The 20,120-nt window shown below is 35.9% G+C and overlaps 1 protein-coding gene across 5 annotated transcripts in view; it reads left to right on the top strand.

The window, feature by feature from the left end:
* The window catches only part of GPM6A (glycoprotein M6A), a 375,012-nt gene that overhangs the window by 334,310 nt on the left and 20,582 nt on the right, over positions 1–20,120 (top strand). For 4 of the 5 annotated variants that reach the window (XM_025385455.1, XM_025385456.1, XM_025385459.1 and 1 more), the window contains one exon: positions 720–876. The exons of the other annotated variant lie outside the window; for it this stretch is intronic. In XM_025385455.1, the coding sequence (XP_025241240.1) occupies positions 720–876 (157 nt within the window). The remainder of the gene's footprint in view (positions 1–719; positions 877–20,120) is intronic. 5 annotated transcript variants of the gene reach the window in all.

Raw genomic sequence — 20,120 nt, 5'->3', positions numbered from 1 at the left:
TTACATTTGTCATTTTGTCCTAATTAGAGAAATTGTATGATGATTACCCTACTTAACAAATGAATAGGCCAGGAGCAGTGGCTCAGTCTGAAATCTTAGCACTTTGGGAAGCCAAGGCGGTGGATTGCCTGAGCTCAGGAGTTCAAACCAGCCTGGCTAACATGGTGAAACCCTGTCTCTACTAAAAAGACAAAATTATCCCGGCGTGGTGGCACATCCCTGTAATTCCAGCTACTTGGGAGGCTGAGGCAGGAGAATCACTTGAACCCAGGAGGCAGAGGTTGCAGTAAGCCGAGATCGCACCACTGTGCTCCAGACTGGGCAACAGAGCAGACTCTGTCTCAAAAAAAAAAAAATAATAATAATAATAAAAGAATAAGAAGCAAACTCCTTTAGAAGTATAATTTATTGCTTATTTCAGCTTACTTCAGTGTGAACCAGGGAAGAACCAGGGAAAAGGAGAGGCTAGAAAAGAAGAGGAAGAAACTGACAAACACAAAAACCCTAAATCTCTTGTCGACAAATATGGAAGTGGCAGCACAAAATTTATATATAAACATTAGATATATGAAGCAAACATGTTTTTAAATCCAACCTTCATTATAAATATTAATATTCTATAACTTTCATTCCAAAAGAATCATGAGCATGTGAGAGTCAATTTCTGCACAGCAGCAATGAGAAGTTACTGAAATAAGTCACTTTGTCTTTTCTCTCAGGATTGACATCTTTAAGTATGTGATCTACGGCATCGCAGCTGCGTTCTTTGTGTATGGCATTTTGCTGATGGTGGAAGGCTTCTTCACGACCGGGGCCATCAAAGATCTCTATGGGGATTTCAAAATCACCACTTGTGGCAGATGTGTGAGCGCTTGGGTATGTTCGTTCTTTACATTCAGTATTTAATGTGGATTTATTTCAATAGCACACAGGTGTTTGCAGTCATCTCCCAAGAATTAAAGTATTTTTTTTAAACACAGTAACATTTCTTTCTGTGATGCTATCTTAAATCTTGATAACATTATTTTTGAAATGAAGATTATTTCTTGTGAAGATTCTGTTTCAAATCCTCAGATTCTATGTAGCACAACTAGTTTTGTTTCTAGAGGTCGCAACACTGTTGGTTGATTTATGATTTTTTTTTTTTCAAAAGGCTTTGTGGTTCTCCTGAGAATTACAGGAAAATTCATCTCCAATTTATAAGCAATATATGTGCCTGTGTCCTGTTAAACACATGTGTCTGTATTTTACTGTAAATTTGAGGACAGCTATATCATGTGATTTCTGTTTTGTCTTAACGGAAGAATTCTATTAATTTCCACCTTAAATTTTAGTTTATATAATATTTAATGGCAAATCAAACTTACAGTCTTACTCTAGAGTTTCCTAATACAGAAAATGCATATTAATGCATAAGAGCGGTGAAAATAAAAAGTAATAAGGTTGAAAGTACTTTTGCACTTTTATGCAGAATAATTTTTCTAGAAAGAAATGTTGAAGCTTCCATTCTTGACAGACATATTTTCCTTTTTTCTAATGTTATGTAACATGTGTCTAATTATAGCATATAATTCATATTAAGTAAACTTTCTCTAATAGGGAATGATGTAAATTACTTCAATCTCACAGAAATGTTAAAAAAAAACTGTTAACCAGCAAACCTTTTTTATTTTAACCTGTTTCTAACACATTTTATTATGCTTCTCGGTGTCAACAGTAACGATAATCTGATAAGATAGTTTGCCTGAGCTGTGGATATTTGTAATGGTCTCTGGAATTATTTCTTATGAGAATCACTTATTTTAGTTTGGGACAAGACTAATCGTAACATCCAAAGAACTAAAATATATGAATTAGAGTAAAACTGGGATCCCAATAACGTGACTAAGTGGCTTTAAACTGTGCCTTATTATTGAAATTATTTAAATCAGTAATATCAAATTATAGATCCAGAAAAACTTAGTTACACAGAGATCTTGGATTGATGAAAAAATTAAACATGAATAATTCATGGTCCAATTTTCAGTGATGCCGAAGCAATTTCTCTAGTAAAAAGGCAACTTCCGATTTTAAGATTCATTTCTCTTCTGCCAATAGAGTAGAGTGAATTGAGTTATATAGTAATTGGCTTTTTATTACAATTGGAAGAGTAACACTGTAATGCCACTGGTGTGCCTTGGCAAGTTACTTACCTTTTATGGATCACAGTTTCCTCATTTACAAAATGAGGATCATTTCTAAAGCTTATTCCAGCTTGACGAGTCTGTGATGCTAAAGCTCTAGTGAAAAAATAATGAGATGGGGGGTCTGAAAGCACGTCTTTACCATAAGGTAATAACCCTCTGCCAGAAAGAGTGCAGTCAATTGTGTTATTTCATTCAGAATTTGAAAATAACTTCATAATAAAAAGAAAAAGCAATCAACGAAGAACTGCAGATCTATATATAGAGAGATATGCACTTGGTTAGCTGCCTGCCATTGAAGCATCTTAAAGGTATTTCAAACAGGAATTTTCGAAGCAAACCATGAGCCACGTTTCTGGTTTTTTTTTTTTTTTTCTATAATGGTAACAATTATGTCACCAGTCCCACCCAACAGACCAGAAGGGTGGCAGCAGCTGCGTGGGCTCCTCCAGAGGCAATGCAGCAGGGTGTCAGCCCAGCAAGCTGCCCCGCCCACTCCTGTAACACCTCCCCGCCACCCCAGAATGAGCAGAGCAGAGACAGGAGTAGAAGCTGCATTCTCCTGCGTTCTGCAGAGACAGCAGAGCGGCGGGTGAGGCTCTGAGCCATACCCTGGCTGTCCCAGCACTGCCTTCATGAAGGGGGCTAGCTCCACCACTGAGAAGTAAACAGTGGCGGCTGCAGCCAGCACTGCAGAACCGGGCCTCCCTTCTCTGCCAACCATTCCTCCACACCCCCACCTCAGCTTGCATATCACGCAGGACTTGCAGCTCCATGAAATCGAGGGGAAAAGAGATTTATCTTCCACCCTCTCCTGCTGCTTATTTCCATTCTACTGATGCTGCTTTTTTAAAAAAAATTAAATAATAATTTTTTTTTTCATTTGTAGGCAGATTGTATCTTACGGTCTACCTTATTATGTTCAAAGTGAACCTGTTAACCTGTTTTGCCTGTGTTCCGTAGCTTTGAATGAGTCTGTGCTTTTGAAGGTATTCTATCAGTGCAGCTCTACTTGGGATACCCAATAATACTAAACCATGATTTTTTTTTTTCTTTTTGCAACAAGTATATAAAAATCTTCCTTAGTTGATACTAACAGTAACTTGTTATTCTATCCCTGTTTCTCTCTGCTGCATAAAGAGTAAATGGTTACTCATTGAAATTACATCAGCACAAATGCAATTAATTTTGAAGCAGCAGGCCAGGCGCGGTGGCTGACGCCTGTAATCCTAGCACTTTGGGAGGCCGAGGCGGGCGGATCACGAGGTCAGGAGTTCGTAAACCAGCCTGGTCAACATAATGAAACCCCGTCTCTACTAAAAATACAAAAAATAACCTGGCATGGTGGCACGCACCTGTGATGCCAGCTACTTGGAGGCTGAGACAGGAGAATCACTTGAACCCAGGAGGCAGAGGTTGCAGTGAGCCCAGATCGCGCCACTGCACTCCAGCCTGGGTGACAGAGCGAGACTCCGTCTCAAAAAAAAGAAAAAAAAAAAAAAAAAGCAGCAGCAGCATTGTATCATTGAATGGAGAGATAATCAATATCCCCTTTACTCAATGAATGCCTTTGAAAGCATAACTTGATCTGCATTCTATGTTTCCTCTCATGCAGTATCAGGGCCAATTCAAGTTTATTACAATATTTTAATGCTATCTATCATTCAAAATCCAGAATTTGAAGTACATAAAACCACAATATTAAATTTTGGGGGTGAAAATCATTATTAACTACTTTATTAAAACATTATATGAAAAGTTATTAAAGTATTTTAAGTAACACAATTGATTTACCTTAAATATTAAATGGCACCAAATTGAGTACAGTCAAATATATGTTATTGACTACTTTAAACATAACCTTATTAAGTTTAATGTAGAAATATTTATTTTTTTAACCATATTTTCTTATTAAAGTCTAAGCCAAAACATATTTATTCCACTGCAAATTAGGAGACATTCAGTGTGTCACATTTTCAAATCTTGAGATATTTTTGCATCCATCCCCAATTTTCTTATTTCTACAAATTTCCAATTGCTACTGTGACATCATTATGGATCTCAGAATTTTTCTGTACTTCTGACATTTAGATTTTTAAATAAAACACTTTCGAAGTAATGGATTTCCCAAGTGTACTAAAGTCTATGGAATTTTTAATAAATTTATTTTCCATAAATTTACCTGCTCTAAGAGTTAAATAAAACAATAATAACTTTTGGAAGTGTGTTTACTAGTTTGCTATGGCTGCCACAACAAAGTACTATAAAGTGGATGGCTTGAACAACAGAAATTCATTGTCTCACAATTCAGGAAGCTAGAAGTTTGAGACCAAAGAGTCACCAGGGTTGATTTTTTTTTTTTCCTGAGAGCTGTAAAGATCACCTGGTTCCGTGTTTCTCCCCTACCTTCTGGTTGGCTGCTGGTAATTTTTGGCATCCAGTGGTTTATAGAAGTCCTAGTCATCACTACCTTCACATTCACATGATGTTCTTCCTGCCTGAAAGGCTGTGTCCAAATTTCCCCTTTATTGTAAGGACAGCAGTCATTGGAATAGAGTCCACCCTAGTGACCTATTTTTTTCTTTTTCAACTCAATAAAGAGCAATAAGGTCAATCTCTGAGATACTGATAGTAGAATTTCATCATATGAATTTTGTGAGGGCACAATTCAACTCATAACAGTCTTATTATAACAGCAACGTTCTTCCATATATAAGTTTTAAAGCAACAAAATTAACTAATTGCTATTGTTACCCTGTTTCAGAGATAAAGAAACATAAGAGGTTGACTATCCTAATCTGAAAATCCCAAATCTGAAATGCTCCAAAATGTGAAACTTTTTGGCTGTCAACGTGATGCTCAAAGGAAATGTTCACAGGAACATTGCAGATTCAGGGTATTTGGATTTGGGATATTCAACTGGTAAGTCTAATGCAAATATTACAAAACCTAAAAAAAAAATTGAAATTCAAAACACTTCTGGCCCTAAGCATTTCAGATAAAGGATATTCAACCCTTATTCTGTTTGTTTAGTTCAAAACACCTGTCTTAGCCTCAGCCTTAGCCAGGTTAATTTTCGTATTTTTAGTAGAAACGGGGTTTCATGATGTTGACCAGGCTGGTTTACGAACTCCTTAGCCTCAGGTGTTTGTAGATTTGACCACAGCACATTAGATTAGTATTTTTAAGACATACTCTATATAATTATCTTAAAATCTATTCCGTATAACTCACAGCTCCGTTTCATAGCTTAAAATCAAATTTTAGTACTAATAATAAGTTCAGTAATAATAACGGGAAATATTTTTTAGGCACTTACATATGCCTGCACTATACCTACTGTACTTAATTGTAGGACATTGAATCCTCTGATAAACTATGCCACATAGATACTAGAATTATCCTCATTTCAGAGATGAAGAAGCTGCCACCTGGCGAGGATGACTGACTTGCCTGGAGTACATGGTGGGTGATGAAGCCAGATTTGAATCCAAGCATCTGGCACAGAGCCCATGCCACTAACCTCATGATCAGGGCTTCCCTACCATTTTATGGTTTATTTGAGTTAATTTAATAGGATGGTTGTCTGTTCACCGAGGGTCTTTTGTAACTCGGCAGTCATTTTTTGTTTTGCATCTTTGTAAGATCACTCACTGATTCATTACAGAGATGTCCTCATCTTAACCTTTACTTTATCAACAATCACGGATTATCTCTTTTTACAAATACAAGAATGCCCTTCAGGATGTGAAAGAACTTGGTAGTCTAAGATGCTTTTCTGTGACTAACTTTTGATGACTAGCTATAAGGAGGCCTAAGATAAATTTCTAAGTATTATAAAGAAACTCTGCGTTCTAGTCTGCCCCCAAAATTTAGTGCCTTTTAAAATAAAACACACACACACACACACACACACATTTGAACCCAAACTGTGGAAACAGAATTCCTAGAATAAAGCCTTACCTCTTTCTAGGAAACTTAAGGCAACATCTTTTTTTTTTTTTTTCAGATTTTATCAGTAGGGAAGATTTGGAGGGTGGGGTGTAGAAGGTGTAGACTCTCTCAAACATAGGGGTGAGATTTTAAAATAATATTTGAAAAACCATTGCATTGAGGAAGAAGGGCCAGGATTTTATTTGCCGCAAGTATCTGAAGTAGATCTCGTATATTGCTTCAAAACTGAACTCTAAATACTAGGACAGTGGACCAATCTCAGTGTAACTGTTGAGATATTAACTATGCTAGTACATAAATTATAGGAAGAAATAAATAAGAAAAAATAAGAACTTTATTAAAGTTAAAAAAGTTCTAAACTTTTTTTAAAAAGTTAAAACTTTATTAAAAGTATTAAAAAACAAAGTTCTTATTTTTTCTGATGTCTAATGTAAAAGTTGACAGAAATTTTCTGCTAGTCTCGTAAGGTGGCATTGATAAAATGGAAAACTCTGTGTAAAGCATCTAGTTTAGATTTTAATATACAAGAGACAGCAGCCAGAAATGGAAAATTGATAAAAAGTTTGCATTATGTGGATGCTTCTCAGATCACCGTAAGTTGTGACTGAAATTAAATTAAAATAAAATAACTTCTCAAAATGTTGAACATTTTAGTTTGTTTATGTCTGTGTTTGCTTTTATAGATTATTCAAGTCATGATATATACTTTTTGGCAAAAACTTTAAATATATATATATATTCTCCTATCAGATCGTCCTAGGATAAAATTTTATATAATTTATGACTGCTTACATTTTTATAATCCTAAAGTAATTTTTAAATAAACATTTTATTTTGGAATAATTTTAGATTTACAGAAAGGTAAAGATGGTACCATTTCCATATATACCAAACCTAGTCCGCCCTGTGACTGACACTTTACATTAGTATGGTATATTTGTTACAATTAATGAACCAATAATGATATACTATTGTTAACTAAAAGTCCATGCTTCTTTCTGATTTCCTTCGTTTTTGCAAAATGTTCTTTTTCTGTTTCAGTATCCCATTCAAGATACCATATTACTTCTAATTGTCTCCCCTTAGACTACTAAGAACTACAACATTTTCTAAGACTTTCCTTGTTTTCAAAGGACTTGGCGGTTTTAAGGAGTATTAGCTAAGTAATACATTTTGTAAATGCACTTCGGTTGTAATTTGTTGGATATTTTTCTCATGGTTAGATTGGGGTTTTGAGTAATGAGGAGGAAGGTCACAGAGATGAGGTATTGTTCTCATCATATCGTATCAAGGGTGTCTAAAGTACTTTTACTTAAAAAGAAAAACTAAACACATAAAATAACACATTATCTGATCCAAGCCTTCCTAAGCAAAGTAGTTCTATTAAAAATAATTACGTAAAGCATCTATTTTATGATAAACATCCTGTATATTGAAGGTTAATACTCTATGGATCTCTATTTTCTTTTTACAGAATACTTGAAATCTTCCAGTTTCTAACTTTGTTAATATAAAATTAAATTGTAGAATGTGATGCCCTCTAAAAAGTTTAGGGAAATATCTCCATAACATATGAATTTCTAATTTCTACTTACAAGTATACTCTAGTTTAAATGAAGGCATCTTCAGGTATAGGTTTTTCAATCCAATTTTGCAATAAAGCCAGGAATTAATCTCAAGGATAGCAAATACTCATCCTCAACTTTTTAGACTTGATGGCTCCCAAGGCAACGATCTGGGTACATTCACTCACATTAACTGTTGTCAATGTGATTAGCCTCAATATTACACATTCAGGTGACACTTGACAAAGGAAAATATGGTTTGTAAAATTGGCTAATTCAAACTCAAATATACTTTTAGTATGCCAAATAGTTTCAAACAAGTAATAGTTAGTATTTAAATAGACCACTAGAGTAAGGATGAAATAATAACCACAGACTACTAATGGTCTTTTGAAGTACTGATTTGTTGGTGAATGCCTTTATTTTTCAACTAGAAATTTTATGCCTGCCATACTGGGAAAAATATTTATGCAAAGATATTTTAAAATTATTTTCAGAAAAAAACTCAAGAGCTATATATTTTTTTGGACTCTGCCTTTCAAGCAATAACATTTTACAAAAGATATTGCTTCACAACATATTGAGATTCCATTTCTTTATCTCTGTTTCTCATTTTGAGATTAACCACTACTATAGTTTATATGTTAAGGTTGCTTTACGGGGAAACTAAGTGTTTTGAGGGTATTAAAGTTAAATATTCAGTGAAGAATTAGTAAGACTAGCATTATTATATTGGGAACACTGGTCAAAAGTACTTTTCTCAGTCCGGGCACAGTGGCTCACGCATGTAATCCCAGCATTTTGGGAGGCCGAGGCAGGTGAATCACCTAAGGGCTGGAGTTCAAGACCAGCTTAACCAACATGGTGAAACCCTGTCTCTACTCAAAATACAAAAATCAGCTGGGCGTGGTGGCGGGTGCCTGTAATCCCAGCTACTTGGGAAGCTGAGGCAGAAGAATTGCTTGAACCCGGGAGGTGGAAGTTGCAGTGGGCCGAGATTATGCCATTGTACTCCAGTCTGGTTGATTGAGTGAGACTCCATCTCAAAAAAAAAAAAAAAAAAAAAATGTATATTTCTCAGACATTTACAGTGTCACTGATATTAAAATTATATTATATTGTTAGTACTCACCAAATGGAAATTTCCTTTGCAGTAATATTTGCTGAAAAATGTATGTTGTACTTGAAACAGAGTTTTACTCTTGTTGCCCAGGCTAGAGTGCAGTGGCGTGATCTCCTCTCACTGTTACCTCCACCTCCTGGGTTCAAGAGATTCTCCTGGCTCAGCCTCAGTAGCTGGGATCACAGGTGTTCCACCACGACAGGCTAATCTTTGTGTTTTTGGTAGAGATAGGGTTTCACCATGTTGGTCAGGCTGGTCTCAAACACCTCCTGACCTCAGGTGATCAGCGGGCGTCATCCTCCCAAAGTGCTGGGATTACAGGCATGAGCCACCACGAAGCCCATCGGATGCTTTTATTTTTTTTTTTATTTTTTTATTTTTTGAGACGGAGTCTTGCTCTGTCACCCAGGCTGGAGTGCTGTGGCCGGATCTCAGCTCACTGCAAGCTCCGCCTCCCGGGTTCCTGCCATTCTCCTGCCTCAGCCTCCGGAGTAGCTGGGACTACAGGCGCCCGCCACCTCGCCCGGCTAGTTTTTTTTGTATTTTTAGTAGAGACGGGGTTTCACCGTGTTAGCCAGGATGGTCTCGATCTCCTGACCTCGTGATCCGCCCGTCTCGGCCTCCCAAAGTGCTGGGATTACAGGCTTGAGCCACCGCGCCCGGCCTGGATGCTTTTATTTTTATATAATTTGACTTTATTTGAATTTTATTTTCAATTGAAAAAGTAAAATCTCTAGCTCAGTTTTATTTTTTTTAAGGATCTGTTACAAGGATTGATGTGTCATTCTGAGTTGCGAGGATTCATCAAGAAACAAAACGGAATCCCTGTCCCTGGGGTGCCCCTAGTACAGTCAGAATACATGGGAGACTTGTACATGAAGACCTGCGTACTAAACCTATTGATGAACATGCATATAGCTTACACTGCACAAAGAGGAGGGGATTAATGTCTGTGATAAAGAATGGTTGACTGGTGGAGATCTAAGGCCTAGTACAGTACCCATTGTGGGCACACAGGACATTTTAATTACAGTGATGCACCCCCTAATGTGTTCATCAGTGCTGAACCACGTGTCGGAGGGTGGTCCCATAGGCTCACAATACCATATTTTTACTGTACCTTTTCTATGGTTAGATATGTTTAGAGACACAAATACTTACCATCATGTTACAATTGCCTACAGTATTTGGTGTAGTAACATGCTGTGTGGATTTATGGCCTAAGAGCAATAGGCTATACCATGTAACGTAGGTTTGTAGTAGGCTACACATCTAGATTTGTGTAAGCATATGCTAGGATGTCTGTACAAGGACTAAATTGCCTAATGATGAATTTCTCAAAATGTATTCCTTTCTTTAAAGAATGTATAACTGTATTAACAAATTAGTGAGTAAAAGGGACTCTTGATCTTGGGTTGGAAGGATAGAAAGAACTTCTACAAGTAACCCAGAAGGTGTGAATTAGAATGAAATACATAGAGTGCTGCAGTCATACATGTGCTAGCTCAGGATGGAGAGGTTCAGTAGTTGCAAAACTCTGATGTGTCATGTAAATCTTGAAGTATATGAACATGATTTGTGGAGTGGATGAGACCAATGCAAGATAATAAAGAAGAAAGTGTTGCAGTTAGTTTTTAAAAGTTGACTTTATTTTTTAGAGCCATTTTAAATTGGCAGCAATATTGAACAGAAGGTACGCAGACTCACATGTATTCCTTTCTCTTACATATATGCAGCCTCCCCTACTCTTAAAATCCCTCACCAGACTGGTACATTTGCTACAATCAACAAACCTACATTGACGGATCATCACCCAAAGTCCACAGTTGAAATCAGGGTTTATTCTTGGTGTTGTACATTCTACGGGTTTGAACAAATGTATAATGTTGTGTGTCAACCATTATAGTATCACACGGAGTGTTTCACTGCCCTAAAAGTCCTCTGCGCTCTACCTGTTCATCCCTCCCTCACCCTCAACACCTGGAGACCCCTGATTCTTTTACTGTCTCCACAGTTTTGTCTTTCCCAGAAAGTCATATTTGGAATCATGCAGTAGACAGCTTTTTCAGGTTGGCTTCTTTCACTTAGCAATATGCATTTAAGTTTCCTCCACATCATTTCCTGGCTTTATAGCCCAATTTGTTCTTTTTAAAAATATTTTTATTTTACTGACTGATTGATTTAAATTGACAAATAAAAGTTGTATGTATTTATTTTGCACCACATATTGGTTTGAAATATGTATACATTGTGGAATGGCTAAATCAAGCTAATTGATAAATGCATTACCTCACATGGTTTTTTTGTATTGAGAACACTTAAAACCTACTCTCTTAACCATTTTCAAGAATACAACACACTGTTATTAACTATAGTGACCATGTTGTACAATAGACTTCTTAACTTATTCCTTCTGTCTAACTAAATCTTGTGTGCTTTGATCAGTATCTATCCCCAACCCCATCACCTCCAGCTCATTTCTTTTTAGCATGGACTAATATTTCATTGTCTAGATGTACCAAGGTTTATTTAACCATTCACCTACTGAGAAACATCTTGGTTACTTCCAAGTTTTGGCAATTAGCAAAACGCTTTAAACGCCTGTGTGCAGGTTTTTCTGTGGACACCAGTTTTCAGCTCATTCAAGTAAATATCAGAGAGTTGATGGCAGGATTATATGGCAACAGTATGGCAGGTTTTGTAATACGTTGCCAAACTCCTTTCCAAAGCTGCTGTACCATTTTGCATTCCCATCAAAAATATGTGAGAGTTCCTACATTGCAATTAGTTTTGCACTTTAGAAAAATTCTTCTGACTAAAAGTAAAGGCTGGATTGAAGAGGAAAAATGCTTGAGGTAGGGAAAATTTATATTGTTTACTCTGTCAATTATGTTCTATTACTTTATGATTTTATATATAGTTATTTCATTACCATGTTTGCTTCCAATTGTATGAGCAGTGATGTTTTTAAAACTTTCTATATTTTAACTTGGCCTTGTCATTTCTAAATTAATGTGATTTTTCTTCTAGCTGCCATTTTGGGTGTGCTATTTATAAATCATCCTGATAGAATCTTCTTCGGTTTTTCATATGTATGTATGTATATATGTATGTACATATCTATCTATCTATCTATCTATCTATCTATCTATCTATCTATCTATCTATCTATCTATCTATCTATCTATTGCTCTATTACTCTTCCTACCTATTAGCTAAATATGTTTTCTTGTTTTGTTTTGGGTTTTGTTTTTTTTTGAGACAGTCTACTTCTGTCACCCAGGCTGGAGTGCAGTGGTGCAATCTCGGTTCACTGCAATCTCCGCCTCCCAGGTTCAAGTGATTCTCCTGCCTCAGCCTCCCTAGTAGCTGGGATTGCAGACGCATACCACCATGCCTGGCTAATTTTTGTATTTTAAGTAGAGATGGGGTTTCACCATGCTGTCCAGGCTGGTCTTGAACTCCTGACCTCAGGTGATCCACCCACCTCAGCCTCCAAAAGAGCTGGGATTACAGGCATGAGCCACTGAGCCCGGCCTAGCTAAATACGGTTTTAAGTGAGAAAGAAAGCAAAGCACTAGTTGAAAATATGTGCGAGCTGGTGTACAGGCAAGAGGGTGTGCTCCTGTAATCATGTCCTTCCCTCGAAACCCCGAGTATATTATACAGGGAGGCAGAATCACCCTGTGGCAAACATTTAGATGTTTTCTTTGGTATGCTTCGTTCCTTTGACAATCATAATAATATTAAATATACCCGTCATTGTTTTGTTTAATGGCTTTCTCTGGTTCTTTAAAATTTTTCCTATCACAAATCTGGATGTAATTTTTTTACAAAACTTATCATTTCAGTCTGTATAGTTCTGTTTTATTTCTATTGAATGTGCCAAAAAGTATTCAAGTAGCATTTATTTTTTTTAACATTTTTAAATATTTGAAATTCTGATTCAATGATAATCTCTCAGCAGATTGACACATGCATATGCTATATGTGGTGTTCTCCTGGATTGTGATAAAGCTTATAATTTCCTTTATGTGATCAATTTTAAGAGCTATTTTTATGCTACAATTTCACATAGAAATTATAGCCTGTATGTTGCCATTTGGTAGAAAAACAGACATAATCTCACTGGTCTGAAACATATTTCACTTCATCCCAGGACAATGATATGAAGAGATGCACCAACATTTATTGCCAAGACTTTTGCTTGTCTTGCACAACTTTCTGAAGGTCCCAGTGGAGGAGGTGATTTGAAGAGCAACAACGCACATGCTGATTTAGGGATCATACACTTTCAAACAACGGAAACACCTTTAAAACAATAATTACATTTTAGCATGGCCTTCTTCATTGCTTCTTTTCAAGTTTAAATATGAAAACTAACATCCTCGGTGACTTTCAGTGACTTTTCTTTTCTTTTTTTTTTTGAGACAAAGTGTCACTCTGTCACCCAGGGTGGAGTGCAATGGCGTGATCTCATCTCACTGCAACCTGCACCTCCTGGGTTCAAGTGATTCTCCTGCCTCAGTCTCCCGAATAGCTGGAATTACAGGAGCACCGCCACCACACCTGGCTAACTTTTGTATTTTTAGTAGACATGGGGTTTCACCATTTCATCTGAAATTAAACGCCCATCAAGGAATGCACACTGGTTATCACTCACTTCTAATGAAATTATATTTTTCTTTGATATTGAGATACAGTCAATGTGTCAACATTGTTTAAATTCTCCATCTGACTTAGAAAGATAATATTCTAGTGTTTTCATCAGAGTTATAGTTAAATTTATTATGTATATACTAAGTATATACTAGTTGCACAATTAAATGTATGTAGGGTTTGCCTGTAAATCTGATATCTCAGTTTTTTTGGTTACTTAGCAAAACATTTAATAATGAAAGTTAGAATAACCAAGGTAGAAAAGTCCATAATAATTGTTCATCAATGGCAGAATTACCTTACTTGCAGGGGTGCTAGTAAAAAGTATCACACTGTCAACCTAAGTGAGATAATACAGCCATAGTTATAATTTTTCTTCCACATAAATCAGACCAGCATATGCATTCAATGACAGTTTCATTTACTTGATTATTTTGCTTCTTTATTCTAATTTTTGTTAATTTTAACTTGAGGAAGAAGAAGCAAGACCCTTGTTAACAGGGAAATTTGAGTAGTTTTAGCTCACTTGTGGTTACTCTGTTTTATTAAGTAATAGCAACACTTTATTTTTGTGTTTTAAAAAAATTGTGGGCCGGGCGCGGTGGCTCAAGCCTGTAATCCCAGCACTTTGGGAGGCCGAGACGGGTGGATCACGAGGTCAGGAGATCGAGACCATCCTGGCTAACACGGTGAAACCCCATCTCTACTAAAAAAATACAAAAAACTAGCCGGGCGATGTGGCGGACGCCTGTAGTCCCAGCTACTCGGGAGGCTGAGGCAGGAGAATGGCGTGAACCCGGGAGGCGGAGCTTGCAGTGAGCTGAGATCCGGCCACTGCACTCCAGCCTGGGCGACAGAGCGAGACTCCGTCTCAAAAAAAAAAAAAAAAAAAAAAAAAAAAAAAAAAAAAAAAAAAAAAATTGTGACTATATTAGTGTATGCTTTTTCCAGCAATATTTTTGTTAATGTTTTTAGCACCATATTTCCTTTATTCAGCATTATATTTCTAAGAAAATATTTACAAGCCAAGAGTATATCTAGTATTTCTATTTTTTAACATAATATATTAAAATTTTCAACACTTGAATTCATATGTTTATCACTAGGGCCATACTTGGTTGTAGACAACTTTTATGTCCATATACTTCTTTTTTTTTTTTTGAGACAGAATCTTGCTTTGTCACCCAGGCTGGAGTGCAACGGTACGATCTCGGCTCACTGAAACCTCTGCTTCCCGGGTTCAAGCAATTCTCCTGCCTCAGCCTCCTGAGTAGCTGGGATTACATGCCCAGCTAATTTTTTTATTTTTAGTGGAGACAGGGTTTCACCATGTTGGCCAGGCTGAACTCCTAACCTTGTGATCCACCCGCCTCAGCCTCCCAAAGTGCTGGGATTACAGGTGTGAGCCACCATGCCCAGCCTATATACTTCTTCTTAATTTTGCTCTCCCCCAAAATCTTTCACTTTTCCTCATCTTTTCCAACAAATGAGGAATCATCGTCTTGTAAAATCTTGAGATTTGTCAGTTTAAAAACGACATTTAACTGTCAATACTGTATTATTGTGAACAGTTGCCTTTTATTTGTCATATTTTTATTTTTAGTTATCAGGTTAATGTATCAAAACCCAATAAATCATAATGATAAACACATGGTAAGATACATTTTCTCACAAGACAAACCTTACATTCACAACATCATTCATTCAACAGATATTTGCTGAGTGTCTACTGTGTCTCAGGCACTATCTTGAGCATTAGAGATAAGCAGTAAGTAAAACAGACAAAAAGTTGAATATATTTCCCCACCAAAGCATAAGAGCTCATGCCCTGATTTCTATTAATTTTAACTGGGAATAAAAAAACTCTGGACAATGTGATGTGATAAACTTCCCAAGAGTGTGCTTGCCTTTCTAGCAGTTTTCGTGACTATCATTTTGTGGCTTTAGACATTATGTAAACCTGCTCCATTTAAAAAATAAATTTATGGAGCAGAATAATTGGTTTTGATTATGCTATTTTTCTCTTAATTATTTTTAAAAAAGGACATTGAGTACTTTTAATACTCTTTTACCTTCTGCAAAGTAACAATACATAGTAATAATGTATTTGTTATTTCGGTGGGCTGATAGTTTTATTTTACTTTTTAAAAAAAGGTATCTTGGCCGAGCGCAGTGACTTACGCCTGTAATCCCAGAACTTTTGGAGGCCGAGGTGGGCGGATTGCCTGAGCTCAGGAGTTCGCGACCAGCCTGGGCAACACGGTGAAACCCCGTCTCTACTACACAAAAAATTAGCCAGGTGTGACGGCATGCACCTGTATTCCTAGCTACTCGAGAGACTGAGGCAAGAGAATTGCTTGAACCCAGGAGGTGGAGGTTGCAGTGAGCCGAGATCATGCCAACTGCACTCCAGCCTGGGCCACAGAGTGAGACTGTATCTCAAAAAACAAACAAAAACAAACAAACAAACAAAACAAAAACAAGTTACCTCATATGACAGGATTTAAGATTTTCTTCCTCTATATCTAAGGTAACATTTTTCAGCCCTTACACTCACTGTCTGAAAATTCTCTGTAGCTTTTTATCCCTGTAGTTCAGTGTAGGAAACCAGACAGTTTCACCGATCATTTTATTCTGATGAAATCATCTTTACCTAATGAGATTGAAGTATTTAATCATTTCACAATGACACTGGCGGTTTTTATGAACCAAACCACACAGTGAACACTTAGATTATAATATTAGCATTTCATATATGCTCATGAATAGATTCCTCAAATCATTTTTTGTTATATAAATAGATTTTATTTTTTAGAACCATTTTAGGTTCACAGCAAAACTGAGGAGGAAGTACAGGGATTTCTTACATAGCCCCCTCCCCAACAAATGGACAGACTCCCATTATCAACACCTCACCACCACCCTAATGGCAAATTTACGATCGATGTATCTACGTTGACACATCACAATTGCCCAAAGTCTAGAGCTTAGATGAGGATTTCCTCTGGGTGTTGCACATTCTTTGGGTTTTGGCAAATGTATAATGACGTGTATCCACCATGATACTTTCATACAGAATAGTTTCATGGCTCTACAAATCTTCTGTGCTCCACTTATTCATCCCTCTCATTCCCCCTACACTTGGCAACCACTGCACTCTTTACTGTCTCCCAACTTTTTCTTTTTCCAGAATGTCATAGAGCTGAAATTACACAGAAAGTGACTGCCCTTTTCAGATTGCTTTTTTTCACTTAGTCATATGCATTTAAAATTCCTCTAAGTCTTTTCAGAGCTTGATAGCTAATTTTGTTTTAGTGATGATTAATATTCCATCCTTTATCTAGATGTGCTGGAGTTTATTTATCTGTTTATCTACTGAAGGACATTTTGGCTGCTTCCAAGTTTGGGCATTTTTGAATAAAGTTATAAGCATAACAAATCATTTAAAATAATTTTTTGATCACAACTTGAGCATAGGTAGTTTTGGGCTATATTGCTGATGATGATGACGATCATGATCATTGCATAAATTTACATAACAATTTAGTAATTTTCTCTGCATTAAGCTATACACTGTGTAATTTCCAGAGCCTACTTGATTGTAATGCTTTTTCACTTTGCAATTGTAGTGATAGTATGTTCTGGTATTCATTTTCTTCCCTTTAACTTGGTATTTTCCTGCCTTAGTGTTGCAGTTTTCAAACAGGAGCTATTTTCCCCTCAGGGAAATTGAGACATTTTGATTGCACAACCGTATCTGACATCTAGTGGTTAGAGGCCAGTGATATTGTTAAGTGTCCTATATTGTACAGGACAGTCCCCTTAACAAATAATGATCTGGCCTCAAGTTCAGTAGTGACAAATTCAAGACACTCTGATTTAGATATTTGGCTCATATCCAGTTACCCCATTCATTAATGCCTTTGGCTATTTCCTTGACATTAGTAGGTGTGTCTGGTTTATCATCTCATTGTTTTTTTAAACAATAGGAATAGTACCCTGTCAGTGTCTGCAGTTGAAGAGCAAAGAAGTCTTTACAACAAATGTACTCCTGAGATCTCCTTTGATTCCAATATAGAAGGAGTTATTAACACTGGATATCTATCAGAATCACCTGCAGTGATTTTAAAAATATACATATAGTTAGCATAAGAGGGCCTGAGCTTCTTTTTCTCTCTCACATTAACCAGATGATCCTAATGTCTGGCCATGGTAAAAACCGTTATTAGAAGTTGCATTCCCTCAGCTATTGTCTATCTATTGAAGCTTCGTTTAAAATCACAGGATTATTAAACTCTGAGCCATTTCTGCCTTTGATAAAATTTAAAGGTATTTCCTTTGTTGTTAAAGTGGGAAACATGATTGGATTGCTACTCTTTAAATTCATTCCAAGATGAGAAAATACTACCAAAATATATTACTGTGAAATATAAGGTTCTGAGCTAAGATTTAGTAAACTATTTTTATATCCTATGCCTTGAAAAATGAGAAACAATGACCTGAGTTCAATCTGATAGAATATTGTTGGTTATAAAGAGGCTTTGGATACATCAAAACATCCATTTTATTCATTTCACTAAAGTTTAAATGTGCCTTATATCTGAAACTCTTCATTATATCATAACATTCCATTCAATATGTAGTATATGTTTTCATCCGTTAGTTCAGAGACTCAGAGACTTTTGGAATCAGAGTCAGCTGGCTTCTTTTCATCAATGCTGCTGACTTCCAAGGTGTTATTTTTACCTCTACCGGTGCACATCTGCTGAAGTTGCCACAGAAAGTCTCGACCTCAACAGGGAGTGATTTTCTTAGACATTAAGTCTAAGTTCGTAGGAGTTCAGATGAAAAACCAATTATATTTTACAAGTCATTTTCATGTTAAATACACTGCAATCTCAATGGCTACGTAATCAAGAAGCAATAATATGTCACGTTTTTCTAAAGAACATGAAACCTTGCCTCTTGCAATTCTGTTTCAATTTCTCTACCAGATTTCTAAAAGTGATTAGAATATCCAGACTGACATCAAAACAATAATCACATGTGGTTTTATTTAATTTCAAGTGACAAAGAAATAATTCATAACAATTTTGTTGAATCAATGCTAACATGTGGTAGGATATCAAGAAATTTATACTGAGTAAAAACAAAAATCAAGCAGGAAATATAGTAGGAGGATGCTTGTTTTGCCACATTTGCATGTTCTGATGAAATGCTACTAAAACAATTATGGGATAATGGAATATGTCAGATATTAATTAAATATGTAGCACCCAATTTTTATCATTTTATACCAATTTTGCTATCAAAGATCAAGGAATTAACTAATTCAAATTAAGGAAGCATTACTGAATTTTTGTGTGTGTGTGTGAGTCAGGAGGAATTAGTCAGCATTTTAATATATGTGAGTGATCCTAGATAATGACCAAAATAAGAAAAGCCATGAGGCCATTTTATTTATGTAATTTCTACAGAACTTATCTTCCCTTCCTAGAATTACTATAAATTAAAATTCAGTGTCTGCTCAAAGCAATAAACACCCAATGGGACAGAAATAGTTTCCTTATGTCCATACCTACCTTTTGAAAGTACTAAGTAATACATTTTTATTAAATCAGACTATCTCCTCTCTTTGAGTTACTGCTTACGTTTTCTGCTAAGTGATTTTATATAGAATCTTCCCCTTGTTTACATCATAGCCCTATAAGAAAAGTATCATAATTTCCAGTTCACAAATTACGAAAGTGACAATGGGAGATTAAGTAATACGTCAAACTAGTGACTAGGTCATCTGATTTCAAGTTCAGTAGTACTTTTATCACTTTTTTTTCGTTTTTCCACTGTTTCCCAAACAGATATTATGAAGATGAATTTCAGAAAGTGTTTAATCAAAAAGCAGAAATTAAAGGCGCACATACACAAAAATTGTTTTCAGAATCAGAAAAATTTCTCACATTCTCTGAGTTTGTTCTAACAAAAGTAAGAGCAGCTTACTAATTTATTTAACATTCAGATGACAAAAAATATATATCCATTATATGACTAACAATGTGACATTAGAAATAAATTTATAATTATGCAATATTTTATTTATTACAGCAAAAGATTTTCTACATAGGATTATGCATGATCAATTTGAATAATTCTTCAATTTTAGTAATCATCAGATTCTGAAATAGAACATAAAATGGAGAGATCAAATTACATTTTAGCTTCTTTAAATACTTCAGTGAATACCTCAGTGAACTGCTACACCCTGAAATATAATCAGTTTACATTCGAAGTTAGAAAATAAAGACTTGCATTTTTCTAGCACAAAATTTATGCATTAATAGTAATGAAAATATTTTCTCACCACACTGATTTACTCTATATCATCCAGCTTTGTTAATTTGCTATAATGTAGCTCAGAGCAGAAAGAAGATGTAAGTCAGTCCTGTGGTTTCAGAAGTTAGACCTTTTATTGCCTTGTAAAGTAGCAGTAGCGACACACTTCAAAGTGTTCCAAGCTACTTTGAATCTAAACCTATTGAGTTATAAGTCCCATTCTACATTGAACAGCATCTTCAAAAGAAGCTTTAGAAAGATCCCTCAGGGTAGAACAAATGAAAAATAAGATAAAGAGGATGCAAC

Source organism: Theropithecus gelada, chromosome 5 (assembly GCF_003255815.1).
Source record: "Theropithecus gelada isolate Dixy chromosome 5, Tgel_1.0, whole genome shotgun sequence".
NCBI lineage: Eukaryota > Metazoa > Chordata > Mammalia > Primates > Cercopithecidae > Theropithecus > Theropithecus gelada.
Note: the sequence above shows the minus strand (reverse complement) of the source record. Positions and strands in the feature narration are given on the sequence as shown.